The sequence below is a fragment of the Balaenoptera musculus genome, chromosome 1 (genome assembly GCF_009873245.2).
Source record: "Balaenoptera musculus isolate JJ_BM4_2016_0621 chromosome 1, mBalMus1.pri.v3, whole genome shotgun sequence".
Classification (NCBI taxonomy): Eukaryota; Metazoa; Chordata; class Mammalia; order Artiodactyla; family Balaenopteridae; genus Balaenoptera; species Balaenoptera musculus.
In genome coordinates, this window is record NC_045785.1 from 55,482,269 (window position 1) to 55,495,247 (window position 12,979).

Here is a 12,979-nt window from a genome sequence, read left to right on the forward strand (position 1 = left end):
ATTACTGTTTTCCACAGTTAGAGAACATACCCCAAGCCAGCAAGTATACACTGGCTTAACAGGGACCAGCCCAGTGAGGAGAGAGATTAATGCAAATGAATCATTTATGCTGGAAAAATAATCCACGACATATAGTGTCACCATACAATGTTAAGAGTGATTGCTTCACTTGACTGAAACATTCATTACATTTTCTATTCATGGGGTATTTTTTTTAAGGGACAGAAAGAAAATGTTTAGTAGAAAATTTACAGCCTTATACCTACTGGGATTTCTTCATAGTACAAACCATTTATGCAAAACAGATGCCTGAGGCACAGTGCCTGCATGCACCTGTGGATTTGTCGGTTATATGTCTTTTTCCCACTCCTCCAGTTCTTGCAGACAACCTGAAATCCAACCCTGGAATTAAGTGGCAGTATTTCAGTTCAGAAGAAGGAATTTTCACTGTTTTCCCAGCACACAAGTTCCGGTGTAAGGGCAGCTATGAGCATCGCAGTAGGTACGTTGACTTGCTTGCCAAAGTTTTAATTACTGCTTAAGAGTAATCTGTATAAAATATAGACTCCCCATTCATACACACAGCTCTGCCTCCAAACTGTGGTTTCAGAAACTTATCCTGAAATGATTTCATTATTTAACATATGTGGGTGTAGAAATGCCTGGGAAGGCAAATGATGAAGCCTGGAACTTTTTCAGAACTATCTAACAAGCCAAGTGAAACAAGGTATTTACTAAGAAATAAAAAATTTTGAAGCACCCAGTCTGTTTTGAGTTTCAGACACCTTCGTTGAGAGACAAATGATAATACCTTCTCTCAAGGGCAGCACTAGAAGACTTTATAGCATATCTCAGAATAGAGTTTGTGATTCTCAGCTTTCCTTTCTGTGATAACATGCTTGGCCATCCTTTTGAAATTTACATGCAAATCTCAGCTACTAGAAGTTTGAAGGTTGTCCAGAAAACAGTGGATCGAGGATCCTTAATATGCTGCTTTTCTCAGGAAATGACTTGAGATGCTACCACTTAGCTAGAAGGGCGGTAATGGTGAGATAAGTTGTATGACAACACTCATCAATTTACAGAACCCCTTAGGCAAAGATACTTCCCTTTTGAATCCCCACAGTTTCCCTTTTGCAGTGTTAGATGTTTGATGCCAGAACTTCTGGAACTAGTGCAAGATGCCTGCTTTTCATGCCACGTTTTTTGAGACTAAACCACCATTTTAGCTTCTTTCCATCTTTGTTTTAAATTACATCTATTCACTAAACTTATTGTGATAATCACTTCATGATGTATGTAAGTCAAATCATTATGCTGTACACCTTAAACTTATACAGTGCTGTATGTCAATTACATCTGAATACAACTGGAAGAAAAAAATAAATAAATCGTATCTAAAATTTTCCCCAAGGAAAATACTACTTCTGTGCTCTTCCTAGAGGGACATTTGTATCATTTGTATGGTTTCTTCCGTTCCCTCCCTAGACAGCATGGTGAAGACTTGAGCATCTTGGAGACTGTTCCAGAATCCGTGACCTTGGGTTCTAGTCTGGCTCATCTCTCAGGAGAGGCCAAAGACACCATAAACCATCTAATTCTCATTTACTTCTAAGAAGATAGATTAGATGGCATTCTGCTTTTAATGAATCACCTGTGAGGGATGGTCCAAAAGGAAAAGCAGCACCTTGTCACAAATCAACATTCACCTACACTTGGGAGGTTTCACGAATCTGTACCCTAAATATGCATTAAATCAATCCTCAAGCCCCTGTTCCCTTGACTAAGTAATCTGAGTTCCTCTCCTCGTAGATTGCTGTCGCCGTCTCTTGACCTGTCCTCTCACCTCTGAGGCCTTTGCAAGGTCTCCACATCCTTTGAAGTGTGGAGTAGGTTTGCAGAACATATCAGAAGGAGCCAATCACACTATGAGGACCACCCCAGATTGTACATATAATGCTGCTATTTATGTATCCCAGTGAAGCAGCTTTTAACAATTTATTGTGACAGTGTGAACACATATTCTGCTCTTCATTTATGTTGAGTTGAATTGGAAAGGAGGGGGTATGTCATTTAAAAAAAAAAAAAATCTACTCACCTAGCTTGGAGGACTTAAAAGTTCAGTATTCGACATGGTTGTCAGTGTTGGGATAGACAGATTTCCTTATTTTCTGTTGCCTCTTTCGCTTCTGTAGCCACCGCTCTTGGGGTTTTTTTATCCAATTTCCCTACTTGGCTGAATGGTATTGACTAGTGAAAATATAGTAGTGCTTTAGTATTAATGTAGGACTTTTGGCTTGAGAACAATTCGTGTAAACTTGGCCCAATTTTGAGCTTTTTTGGTACTTTGCCTGTATTTCTTAATTTGTGCCCAGGCTTTTGTGACTCAACTGGCATCTAACATTTCACAGAAAACTCTAGTGTTTTAGGGGTGTCGATAAAGAAGAGAATTCTCTCGAGGCTGATTTGCTCTCTTAAGCTCCCTCTAATTTGTTCCAGCTTTAAAACTGTGAATAGAGACCTCATTAAGCCTCTTCTCGCAAACCTGCCTGCACCACACGTTAGCAGAAGGCTGCTTTGCTGGGAGGCACTTCTCCTTTGGCGTTCCCCCCACCTCCACCCCCTCTCCCCTCCACCCCCTTTGCTTAATGTTGGCAAACAAAAACCTGGCAAGAAGAGTGGCTATCACTGGCTTGGACAAATCTGATGGCACAGTTTTAAATGCTCGGATAAGGGGTCTTTTGGTGGCTGACCTGTGTAAATTGTTTCAGTACAGAAAGGAAAAGGGCCCTCCTAGCAGTGGCTTTTGTCTGGGGAGAGAGAAACCAGACCAGCTATTCAAAGCTGCTCAATGTGCTCACAGATGACAGGCTGCCTCGGTTTTAGCCAAGCCCCACTCTTAAATCTGCAGAGGACCCCGCACTGGCCGGTGGACTTTTTTCTCCCTGTTATTCTGTCTCTGCCCCCCGGGGGGCCACCAGTTCCATTTCCAGGGAGGGTGGACTTTCACATATGCTGAAAAAGCCAGCCTTCCAAAGGCTTTGCTTCTTAAATCCTTCTCCCGGTTGCTTTAATCTTTGGAAGGCAGAAGTCACCAATCCCTGTTCTGCAGACACACGCTGTTGTCTTGAGGTGTTGTTTTCAGTGCACCAGAATAGTTTCTCGTTTCACTCTGGTCTCTCCATCCTTGTGCCAAACCCCCAGAAACACAGGGAGGCCAGCGTGCCTGCCCATCTGTAGCACTCACAGCTGTGTTAGGTTGAGGCCTTTACTGTAAACCGGGACTGACCCCAGAGAGCTTCTCCCCCTTCTAGACCTATCTACGTCTCCACTGTCCGGCCGCAGTCAAAGCACATAGTAGTGATCCTGGACCACGGGGCTTCCGTCACAGACACCCAGCTTCAGATCGCCAAGGACGCTGCCCAGGTCATCCTCAGCGCCATCGATGAACACGATAAGGTGATGATGACCCCAGTGACCCCCCCCATTGGCATTGGGTCTTTCTTGAATACCTTTTTTAAAGTACGTTATGTTTTATGATATGTCTTTTTCAATCCACCTTTAAAAATGACTTTGAGAAAAGAGAGTGCTGTAGTTTTTATTCTAGTATTTAAGGAAGCAGCTGCCAACCCTGGTTCCAAATCTCTTTATAAAACCATCCCCACCAAACTGAGTCTTGCACTTCCTTAATGGCCCCTGCCTAGACTTCTAATTAGCTGTGACTTTCACACTGGATATTATAGGAAGGAGGAACAGGGCTAGGGCTTGGACACTGGTGGATGACTTGTCTTTATCTCAAGATTGATGGGAGGGAAGGGAGAAAAGAAGGCTGCTAGAGGTTTACTAATCTCTAGGACACCTCAGAGATAGGCGTGTTTACAACTAATGATAATCTATTGCCTGTAGACATTTTCTGCTTCATCATTTTGACTTTTCCACCTCCTAAGGTTTTACTCACTAATCTAGTTGTTTAAAACACGCACCCTATGCCTTTACCCTCACCGCCACCTCCAGTAGGAGAATCCAGACGATTAGTACTTGCCAAGATTTTTCTGTGTGCGAAATACTGTTTTTAATGTTCTAGATGAACACCGTACTGCTGACTTCATCTTGGAACAAAAGCCAAATTCTAGGGTCCCTGTCCCTTACCAATCCTTAACTAATCTTCTTCAGATTTGATAGGTTGATGCCTCTAGGCATTTCTTTTTAAACTCTCCGAAACTGTTCTGTAGGACTTGTCACTTTTGGCGCTCTTCTGAAATGCAGAAAACCTTTCCCTGGCAGAATAACAGGGTTTGTTTGTCTGTTTGTTTTCCCCTCCAGATCTCCATGCTGACTGTGGCAGACACCGTCAGGACTTGCTCACTTGACCAGTGCTATAAGACATTCCTGTCTCCAGCCACCAGTGAGACAAAAAGGAAAATGTCCACCTTCGTCAGCAGCGTCAAGTCTTTGGACAGCCCTACCCAGCACGCGGTGGGATTTCAAAAGGCATTTCAGCTGATTCGAAGCACTAACAATAGCACCAAGTTCCAAGCAAGTAAGTGCCTTTGCTCACTAATAAATTAGTTGCTCATAAACTAACAGATAAAGGATGGCAATAGAAATATATTGTAAATTGATCACATAACTATGTCTAGAGGGATTTTTTTCTACATTGACGGGATAAAAATTTCTTGTGTTGTCATAATGGTCATCTAATACTAGGATCTTACTAGATTTTCTCATCTTTTCCAATCAAAGGTACTCAAGTCTGCACGATTTCTTTACTCCGTGAGCCTCTTCTTCCTGCCCCTTTATTAGGAACATATCCCCGTTTATTTCCCAGGAGAATATCCACATCCTTTTTGATGCTAATTGTCAGCCTCGCGTCCTCAGTGACTTAGAGTGGCTGTCTGCTTGTGCGCATGTGCTCAGAAACGGGGCAGCCGGAATTCTTGCCTTGATCCTTCCTTCTTCTAACCAGCTGTCATTTAGATGAGCACAGCCCTTCAAATGTACAAAGGCACTCTAATTTAATTTTCATGTATTAAAGAAAATCTGGAATTAGGATGCATGCTAAAGTAAAGGGAAGGATATTTGAAATAAGATACATGCTTTGAAACTACTGAAAGGAATCTATGTCGTTTTCTCTTTTATATTCGAAAATCTGTTTGTAGGTTGTTTTTTTTCAATGAATGTATCCTATTGAGATAAATTTAAAGAATATATTTTCAAGCTCTTCAGTGTGTCTGCATTAAAACTAAGACAACGTTGATAAATGCACAACTTAGTGCCTGGCACATGATGGGCCCTTGAAAGACAGAAGCTACTGTAATTATTACAACAAATGATGGTAGATGGCGTATCAGTTTTATGTTTCTGTGTATTGTTATCTCACAGTTTCTTATCTCACAGTTTCCGTGGGTCAGGAGTCCATGTGTTGCTGAGCTGCTTCTCTGTTTAGGACTGCACAAGGCTGCGTTCTAGGTGTCAGCCAAGTCTGTGGATTCATTGAGGGTCAGAGTCCTCTTCCAAGCTCAATGGTTGGCAGAATTCATTTCTTTGCAATTGTGAAACTCATGTCTACTTGTTTCTTCAAGGCCAGGAGGAGAGCATCTTTTCTTCAAGCCCCTGACTTCGGGGAAGGCTTGGACCCTCTTTTAAAGGGCTTGTCTAACCTAATCAGGTTTACTCTCCCTTTTGACTTAAACAGATTACTCTCCCTCATGGTTAACTTATTAAGATCTTAATTATGTCTGCAGAATCCCTCCATCTTTGCCAAATATATAGCACAGTCACAAGAATGATATCCCATCACCTTAGCCATATTCTATTGGCCAGAAGCAAATTACTGGTCATGCCCACACTCAAGAGGAGGGAGTCATACAAGGGTGGGGGTCACTGGGGTCATCTTAGAATTTTGCCTGCCAGCCTTGGCAAGCACCAGCTATCCACAGGCCAATATTACAGGATGGCTGAGTGTGAAGTTGTCCATAGTTCAGTAAGGCCAAAGGATAAGGCTGACCTCTCAAGTATTCAAGATAAGTTGGCTAGTTGGTCAATGCCATTCACCTGTGGACGCCATTTACCAGCTGCCATCCGGCTGTCAGCATTCCTCACCAGATGTGCTCTTTTTACTTGATTCTTCAGTCATCAAACCATCTTTAGAGGTGAAGTCCAATTTCGATGATTATTACACTGCTTAAGTAATGGAGAGGAGTGTTATACTGGCAGCAGCCAGCCAGGCAGTGAGTGTGTCAGGTGAGCTCGAGGTAAGGTAATGAGGATTGTTTGGGGAGCACAGGAAGCTAGAGGGCGCATGCTCCATCAAGAAGGCAGCTGCTCTTCTGTTCAGCCTCTCGCTGCCTTGCGGGAATGCCTCTCCAGTGTTGCCAGATCTTCTGTTTTAAGAGAAGCCAGAAATCTGGATTTTTATGTGAAACCTCTTCATTTTCAAATGTTGTCATTTGTTCCAGCTTTAAAACTGTGAATAGAGACCTCATTAAACCTCTTCTTACAAACCTTCCTGCTCTGCACATTAGCAGAAGACTGCTTTGACAGGAAACGTTTCTCCTTTGGGTTTTGGGGGGGGTTTTCTTAATGTTGTCGAGCAAAAACATGGAAAGAAGAGTGACCATCACAGATTTGGACACATTTTTTTTTTTTTAAATTTTTTTTTAATGCTATTCTTGTCTGCTTACATTCTTTTTATTTATGTATGTATGTATGTATGGCTGTGTTGGGTCTTCGTTTCTGTGCGAGGGCTTTCTCTAGTTGTGGCAAGCGGGGGCCGCTCTTCATCGCGGTGCGCGGGCCTCTCACTATCGCGGCCTCTCGTTGCCGAGCACAGGCTCCAGATGCGCAGGCTCAGTAATTGTGGCTCACGGGCCGAGTCGCTCCACAGCATGTGGGATCCTCCCAGACCAGGGCTCGAACCCGCGTCCCCCGCATTGGCAGGCAGATTCCCAACCACTGCGCCACCAGGGAAGCCCTTGGACACATTTTGATGTCTTCTTTCTAAATGCTCAGAGGAGTCTTTTTTAGGCCGAGTAAGATGTTTCTAAAGTTTAGCTCAGAGGCCTCCACTTTACAACTTCTACTGGCAGTTCAAAGAAAAAAGAACCCGAATTAGATTGCGTAAAGAAACACGTAAGGAGGGCTTCCCTGGTGGCGCAGTGGTTAAGAATCCGCCTGCCAATGCAGGGGACACGGGTTCGAGCCCTGGTCCGGGAAGATCCCACATGCTGCAGAGCAACTAAGCCCGTGCGCCACAACTACTGAGCTTGCACTCTAGAGCCCATGAGCCACAACTACTGAGCCCGTGAGCCACAACTACTGAGGCTCACGTGCCTAGAGCCCGTGCTCTGCAACAAGAGAAGCCACCGCAATGAGAAGCCTACGCACTGCAATGAAGAGTAGCCCCTGCTGGCCGCAACTAGAGAAAAGCCCTCGCGCAGCAATGAAGACCCAACACAGCCAAAAATAAATTAATTAATTAATTAAATAAAATTAAAAAAAGAAAGAAAGAAACACATAAGGAATTAGTATTACCCAGTTTATTAAGGAGAGGTTTGAGCTGCTCTCCAGCAATGTTGCACAGTAGTTAAGTATGTGCGTTTTGAATTTCAACCAATGTATGCTCAAATTCCTACTCTGAAATTTTTCTAAGCTTGTGTGAATTATTTGATTTCTCCAGGTCTGGTTTCCCCATCTGCAAACTGGGAGTGATAATAAGATCCAGGGCTCCATCATAAATATTAAATAAATATTAGCTGTGGTTATTATGATATACTGTTTCCTTCAAGACTTCTAGCTCTGGGAACTTCCCTGGCAGTCCAGTGGTTAAAGACTTCGCCTTCCAATGCAGGGGGTGTGGGTTCAGTCCCTGGTTGGGGAGCAAAGATCCCACATGCCTTGTGGCCAAAAAACCAAAACATAAAAAACGGAAGCAATATTGTAACAAATTCAATAAAGACTTTAAAAATGGTCCACATTAAAAAAAAAAAAAAAATATATATATATATATATAAAAGACTTCTAGCTCTGGCTAAAGGAGAGCAGATACCCTAGACGTCCTAAGTTGACCCCAAGCCCAAAGACGGTCAACGACCATTAGTAACCTTGGCTACAGCATGGTGAGGGGTCTATGTACTCCTCTTAGGAGCTTGTACTCTATATCATTACTTGTGTTCACTCCACAGGCAATTATTTAGCATCTACTGTATACCTGGCACTGTTTGAAGGCCATGGGATAGGATTATTCCAATGAGCCTACCCTGTAGGGTTATTGTAAGGATTAATCTATGAATGAAAGTAAAGTATCTGCCCCACATTGGTGGTCATATGAACAAAAGCCACATGGCATATATCATGGTGGCTTTGTGCTAATTTGCTTTGTACTAATCAGAAAATCTAAAACTTTTATCCAGTGCTGGCTCTTTTTCAGTCCCATGGTAGATCTGTAACTGATACCATCGACACATTTGGATTGTTTGTTCTGGGTTTGTCTGGGGGGTAACTGGTTGGGGAGGGTCATTTTGTAGCAGAAGGAATAAGATGGTTAGGAGTGGGAATCTAATGGCATGGGCAAAGCCCAAATTTGAGTTGTTCTTCCCCCTTTGATATTGACCCCAAGGAATGCTGTTGGCTTAGACAGGGACTTGTCAAATGGAGAGGGTTGCATTTTCTTCCAGGTACATGCTCTGTCTTTGCCCTGCCCCAAGTCCCTATAATTACTCATCCCTAACATTACTAATCACAAGGCTTAATGTTCCCATGAGCGACTAGAGAGGGGATATCCTAGTAAGTAAAAAAATAAATCAGACCAAATTTGACAGGTCTGATATCTAAAAATAGAAAAATAACTCAATTTTGCCTAAGGAGAGGGCAGGAGTAGAGTCAGGGGCTGGGCAGAGACAGTGAGGATGCTTGCAGAGTGTATGTCTTATTGTTGGGACGGAAAGAAAATACACTTGGCGACCAAAGGAGCTGCAGGCTGCAGGCGCTTCTGGTTTTCCAGTTGTGGACCTGTGCCTAAAACCGGCTCTCAGTGACAGCGTGTTTTATCCAGACTCATAAAGCCAAGTAAAAAAATTCAAGAGTGCATTTTAGGTCAGTCTTACAGGTGTCCAGGAATTTATCACACATAAATGACAAACCACAGGGCGATGGTTTGCTAGCTTCATGGTATATCTGTATTCCACCTGCTAGGGTCAAGTAGTATTTTCTTCCCGTCTGAAGCTTAAGTGAGCTGTTTAGCATCCTAAAAAAAATAATTTACAGGACTGTATTTACAACACTGGAAAAAGATTGACATCTAGTTTAAGACAGGGATATTCCCTAGCTTATGATATTTTTTTACATCAGCTTTCATATCTTAATTTCTGATGAATAAATATGTAATTTAAATTTGCAGTTAATATTTATTAGAGAATTGTTCAAGCATCAAAATTAGCTTTAAGACTTGCTTATATATTAAGTCTTAGTAGTAATTATTCAATTCTGCATAATAAAGGATGTTTCAGTGTCTAAAATGGAAATTTACAAACGGAAGAAAATTCTGTCATTGTATCCTCATAGTTGTTAGGATAATTTTTTTAATTATCTATTCCTGGGTAATAAATTACCCAACACTCACTGGCTTAAGGCAATAAACATTTATTATCTCAGTGTCTGTAGGTCAGAAATCTAGGCACAGCATGGTTGGGTGCCTCTGGCTAAAGGTATCTCATGAGGTTGCAGTTAAACTGTTGTCCACAGCTGCTGTCATCTCATAGTTCAACTTGAGAAAGATCTGCTTCTAAGTTCACTGACGAGGTTGCTGGCAGATTCGATTCTGAAGGCCTCAGTACCTTGCCTCTCCATGGGATAGCTCACAACATGCTCTCTGGCTTCCCTGAGAGAGAGCACACAGGTGGAAGCCACTGTCTTTCTGTAACCTAATCCATCTCTTGACACCCTGTGACCTCTGCTGCATTCTGTTCACAAGAAGCCGGCCATTAAATCTAGTCCACATTCAAAGGGAGACCACACAGGGATGTGAATATCAGGAAGTGAGATCACTGGGGGACCAACCTGGAGGTTGCCTACCCCAGTAACTATGAAGCAATCTCAGATAAATGACAACCATAAGAATCTGAAGAACTAAGCATATAGCATATCAATCATTATTTCTCAATAAAAAGGTAAATGTCTGTGTAGGTTGTCTTAAAAATAGATATTGAATCAGGGAATCTCAGATTAAAAAGACAGTATAAAAATCCAGCTGCCTTACTTCCCTTCCTCCATTAAAGCCATCATTCAGCCTCTGCATCTTTAGTGGTAGGAAATGCACCACTTTTATTTTTGAGTAAAGCCACTTGAAATAAGTTTTCACCCTGAGCTAAAATGACTTCCCAATCATTAGCCCTGGTTGGAGAGTCGTTTTACTCTAGAGTCATAGGTGCCACTTCAGGCCAATGCGAGGGTTTCGTTTTTGTTTTGTTTGTGTTGAGGTTTCTTTCTTTTCTCTTTTATCCTCTATTTACCATCACCCTTTGGCTTTCACTCTTTTTTTAAACTATAATTGACCCTTTTCTTTTTTTAATGTTCTTTTTTTTTTTACATTTAATTTTTTATTATTTATTTATTTTTTGGCTACGTTGGGTCTCTGTTGCTGCATGCGGGCTTTCTCTAGTTGCGGCGAGCGGGGGCTACTCTTTGTTGTGGTGCACGGGCTTCTCATTGCAGTGGCTTCTCTTGTGGAGCACAGGCTCTAGGTGCACGGGCCTCAGTAGTTGCAGGCTGCGGGCTCAGTAGTTGCAGCATGCGGGCTCAGTAGTTGTGGCTTGCAGGCTTAGTTGCTCCGTGGCACGTGGGGTCTTCCCGGACCAGGGATCGAACCTGTGGCCCCTGCATTGGCAGGCAGATTCTTAACCACTGCACCACCAGGGAAGTCTGGCTTTCACTCTTAAATTAACCAGTTGATCCTCACAGCAACCCTGTGAAATAAATACTGTCATTATCCCCATTTTGTTGTAGATAAGGACATTTAGGTGTAGAAAGGTTAGGAAATCTGCCTAAAACAACCCAGACACAGCTTGAAAGTGGCACAGCTGGGATGTGAACACAAGCAACCTGGCTCCTATGTCCGTGCTTTTATTACTCTTCTACACTGATGAGTTTTAAAACAAAAATGTTTTTGGCACTACCTGGCATAGAGACAGATAACCTTACATGTCTCAGGAGTCCCTGGCAGAACCACCATTTTAAAGCCTAGTCCTGGGACTTTCCTGGTGGTCCAGTGGTTAAGACTCCACGCTACCAATGCAGGGAGCCTGGGTTCGATCTCTGGTCAGGGAACTAGATCCCACATGCCACAACTAAAAGATCCTGCATGCCACAACTAAAGATCCCACGTACCTCAACGAAGATCCCTCATGCAGCAACGAAGAGTCCGTGTGCTGCAACTAAGACCCGATGGAGCCAAACAAATAAAAATAAATAATTTTTTTTTTTTTAAAGCCTAATCCCCCCAGAAATGTGTGTTCCTGGGGAAGAACTTGAGACACTAAGGAAAAGGTACATCAGGTTCTGAATCCTCCATTTCAGAAGGCAGGAAAGATGTCCGTTTAGGATGGCTAAATTACCACAACCGTAGATGCCTAAAGGAACACAACTTCTTTGATCTGGTAAACTCATTAGGAACATCTTACCTGACACTGGGTAAATGAGGCCTCGTGGCCCACCATGGGCAGGATGGAAAGGGCAGTGGAGGCAGGAAGACGAAAGCCTGGCATCAGGTGGGCGGGAGTAGGAACAGTGGACCGGGCAGGTCCTCAAGGCAGGAAAGCCCAGTGGAAGAGAAACTGAGTAGCTGCCTTTAGCCAGACTCCGATGTAACATTCAGTTTGCATGTTTTTGTTTAGATACAGACATGGTCATCATTTACCTGTCTGCTGGCATTACATCAAAGGACTCTTCAGAAGAAGATAAAAAGGCGACTCTCCGTGTCATCAGTGAAGAAAATAGCTTTCTAAACAACTCCGTAATGATTCTCACCTACGCCCTCATGAACGGTAGGTAGTGTTTCGAGATTCTTTTCTTTCAGATGGAAGTTCTGTCTAAGTGCATGCTGCTCTCAAAAAAAATAACGAAGAACCATCACAGGGTGCTTTGATGAAGGGTATAAGAAGCAGATTCCTTCCCAAGCCCGTCTTTCTCTACCTCCCATGGGTACTCAGGGTGTGTGTTAGGATGTCCCTGTCTCTCCGTCTCTCTCTCTCCGGCCAGCTGCTCATTTCTAAACCGTCACCAGTTATGTGGTCTTGCACAGGATTCTGTACAGCTCCATTTTTTTCACTTCTCCTCATATTCTTGGATTTTGATACTGCATAGAGGTTATTAACTCATCTCATTGATTTAAGAGCAGGAAGCTGAAGTACTGACCTAGATTCTTCTGTATAACCAGGACTGTGAATATCACATTTCCCTGCAGAATCACTACCTGGAGCCTCTTGTGACACTTTCTCCACCTCCCCTTCTTTAGCTGTGTCATTGGAGATGAGAATTATCTACTTGACAGGGTTATTGTGAAGACTAACCCCAACGTACAGTAGGCACCCAGGATGGTGCCAGGCACTTGCTAGGTGCTCATTAAGGTTGATCGTGTTGCTATTAAATCAGACAGTGTGTGAGAGGGTTTAGTAAACTAGCAAATCTGAGGAAATACTCATTATTTTTCCTTCAGCAGTTTAACCATCCTCCAGTCTGATGAAAGCCCAATTTTCCAGCCTCTCTGCTGTGTCATGTCCCACACCTGTTAATACACAGCTCTTTGTCCTCTTCTTTGGGTCCCTTTTCCTCAGTGTTCAAAGTGGCCCCATTCTCTGGTTTTTAAGAGAGCATGTCTTGATCCAGCAGCCCTTCCCACCTATGGGCTTTTATCTCCCCTCTCCACTTTCAGATTTCCATGCAGAACCAGGTGGCTTTAGGGACACTGGTTCTCATTTTTTAATGG

General features: G+C 43.0%; 1 protein-coding gene across 3 annotated transcripts in view; it reads left to right on the top strand.

Annotated features, from left to right (window-relative positions):
• Positions 1–12,979, top strand: part of CACHD1 (cache domain containing 1) — a 210,724-nt gene that overhangs the window by 148,788 nt on the left and 48,957 nt on the right. For all 3 annotated transcript variants that reach the window (XR_005016827.1, XM_036828750.1, XM_036828760.1), the window contains exons 5-8: positions 376–502; positions 3,315–3,459; positions 4,324–4,540; positions 11,889–12,038. Coding sequence is in view for 2 of the 3 variants with exons in the window: in XM_036828750.1 (XP_036684645.1) it covers positions 376–502; positions 3,315–3,459; positions 4,324–4,540; positions 11,889–12,038 (639 nt within the window). In the remaining variant the exon portion in view is untranslated. The remainder of the gene's footprint in view (positions 1–375; positions 503–3,314; positions 3,460–4,323; positions 4,541–11,888; positions 12,039–12,979) is intronic.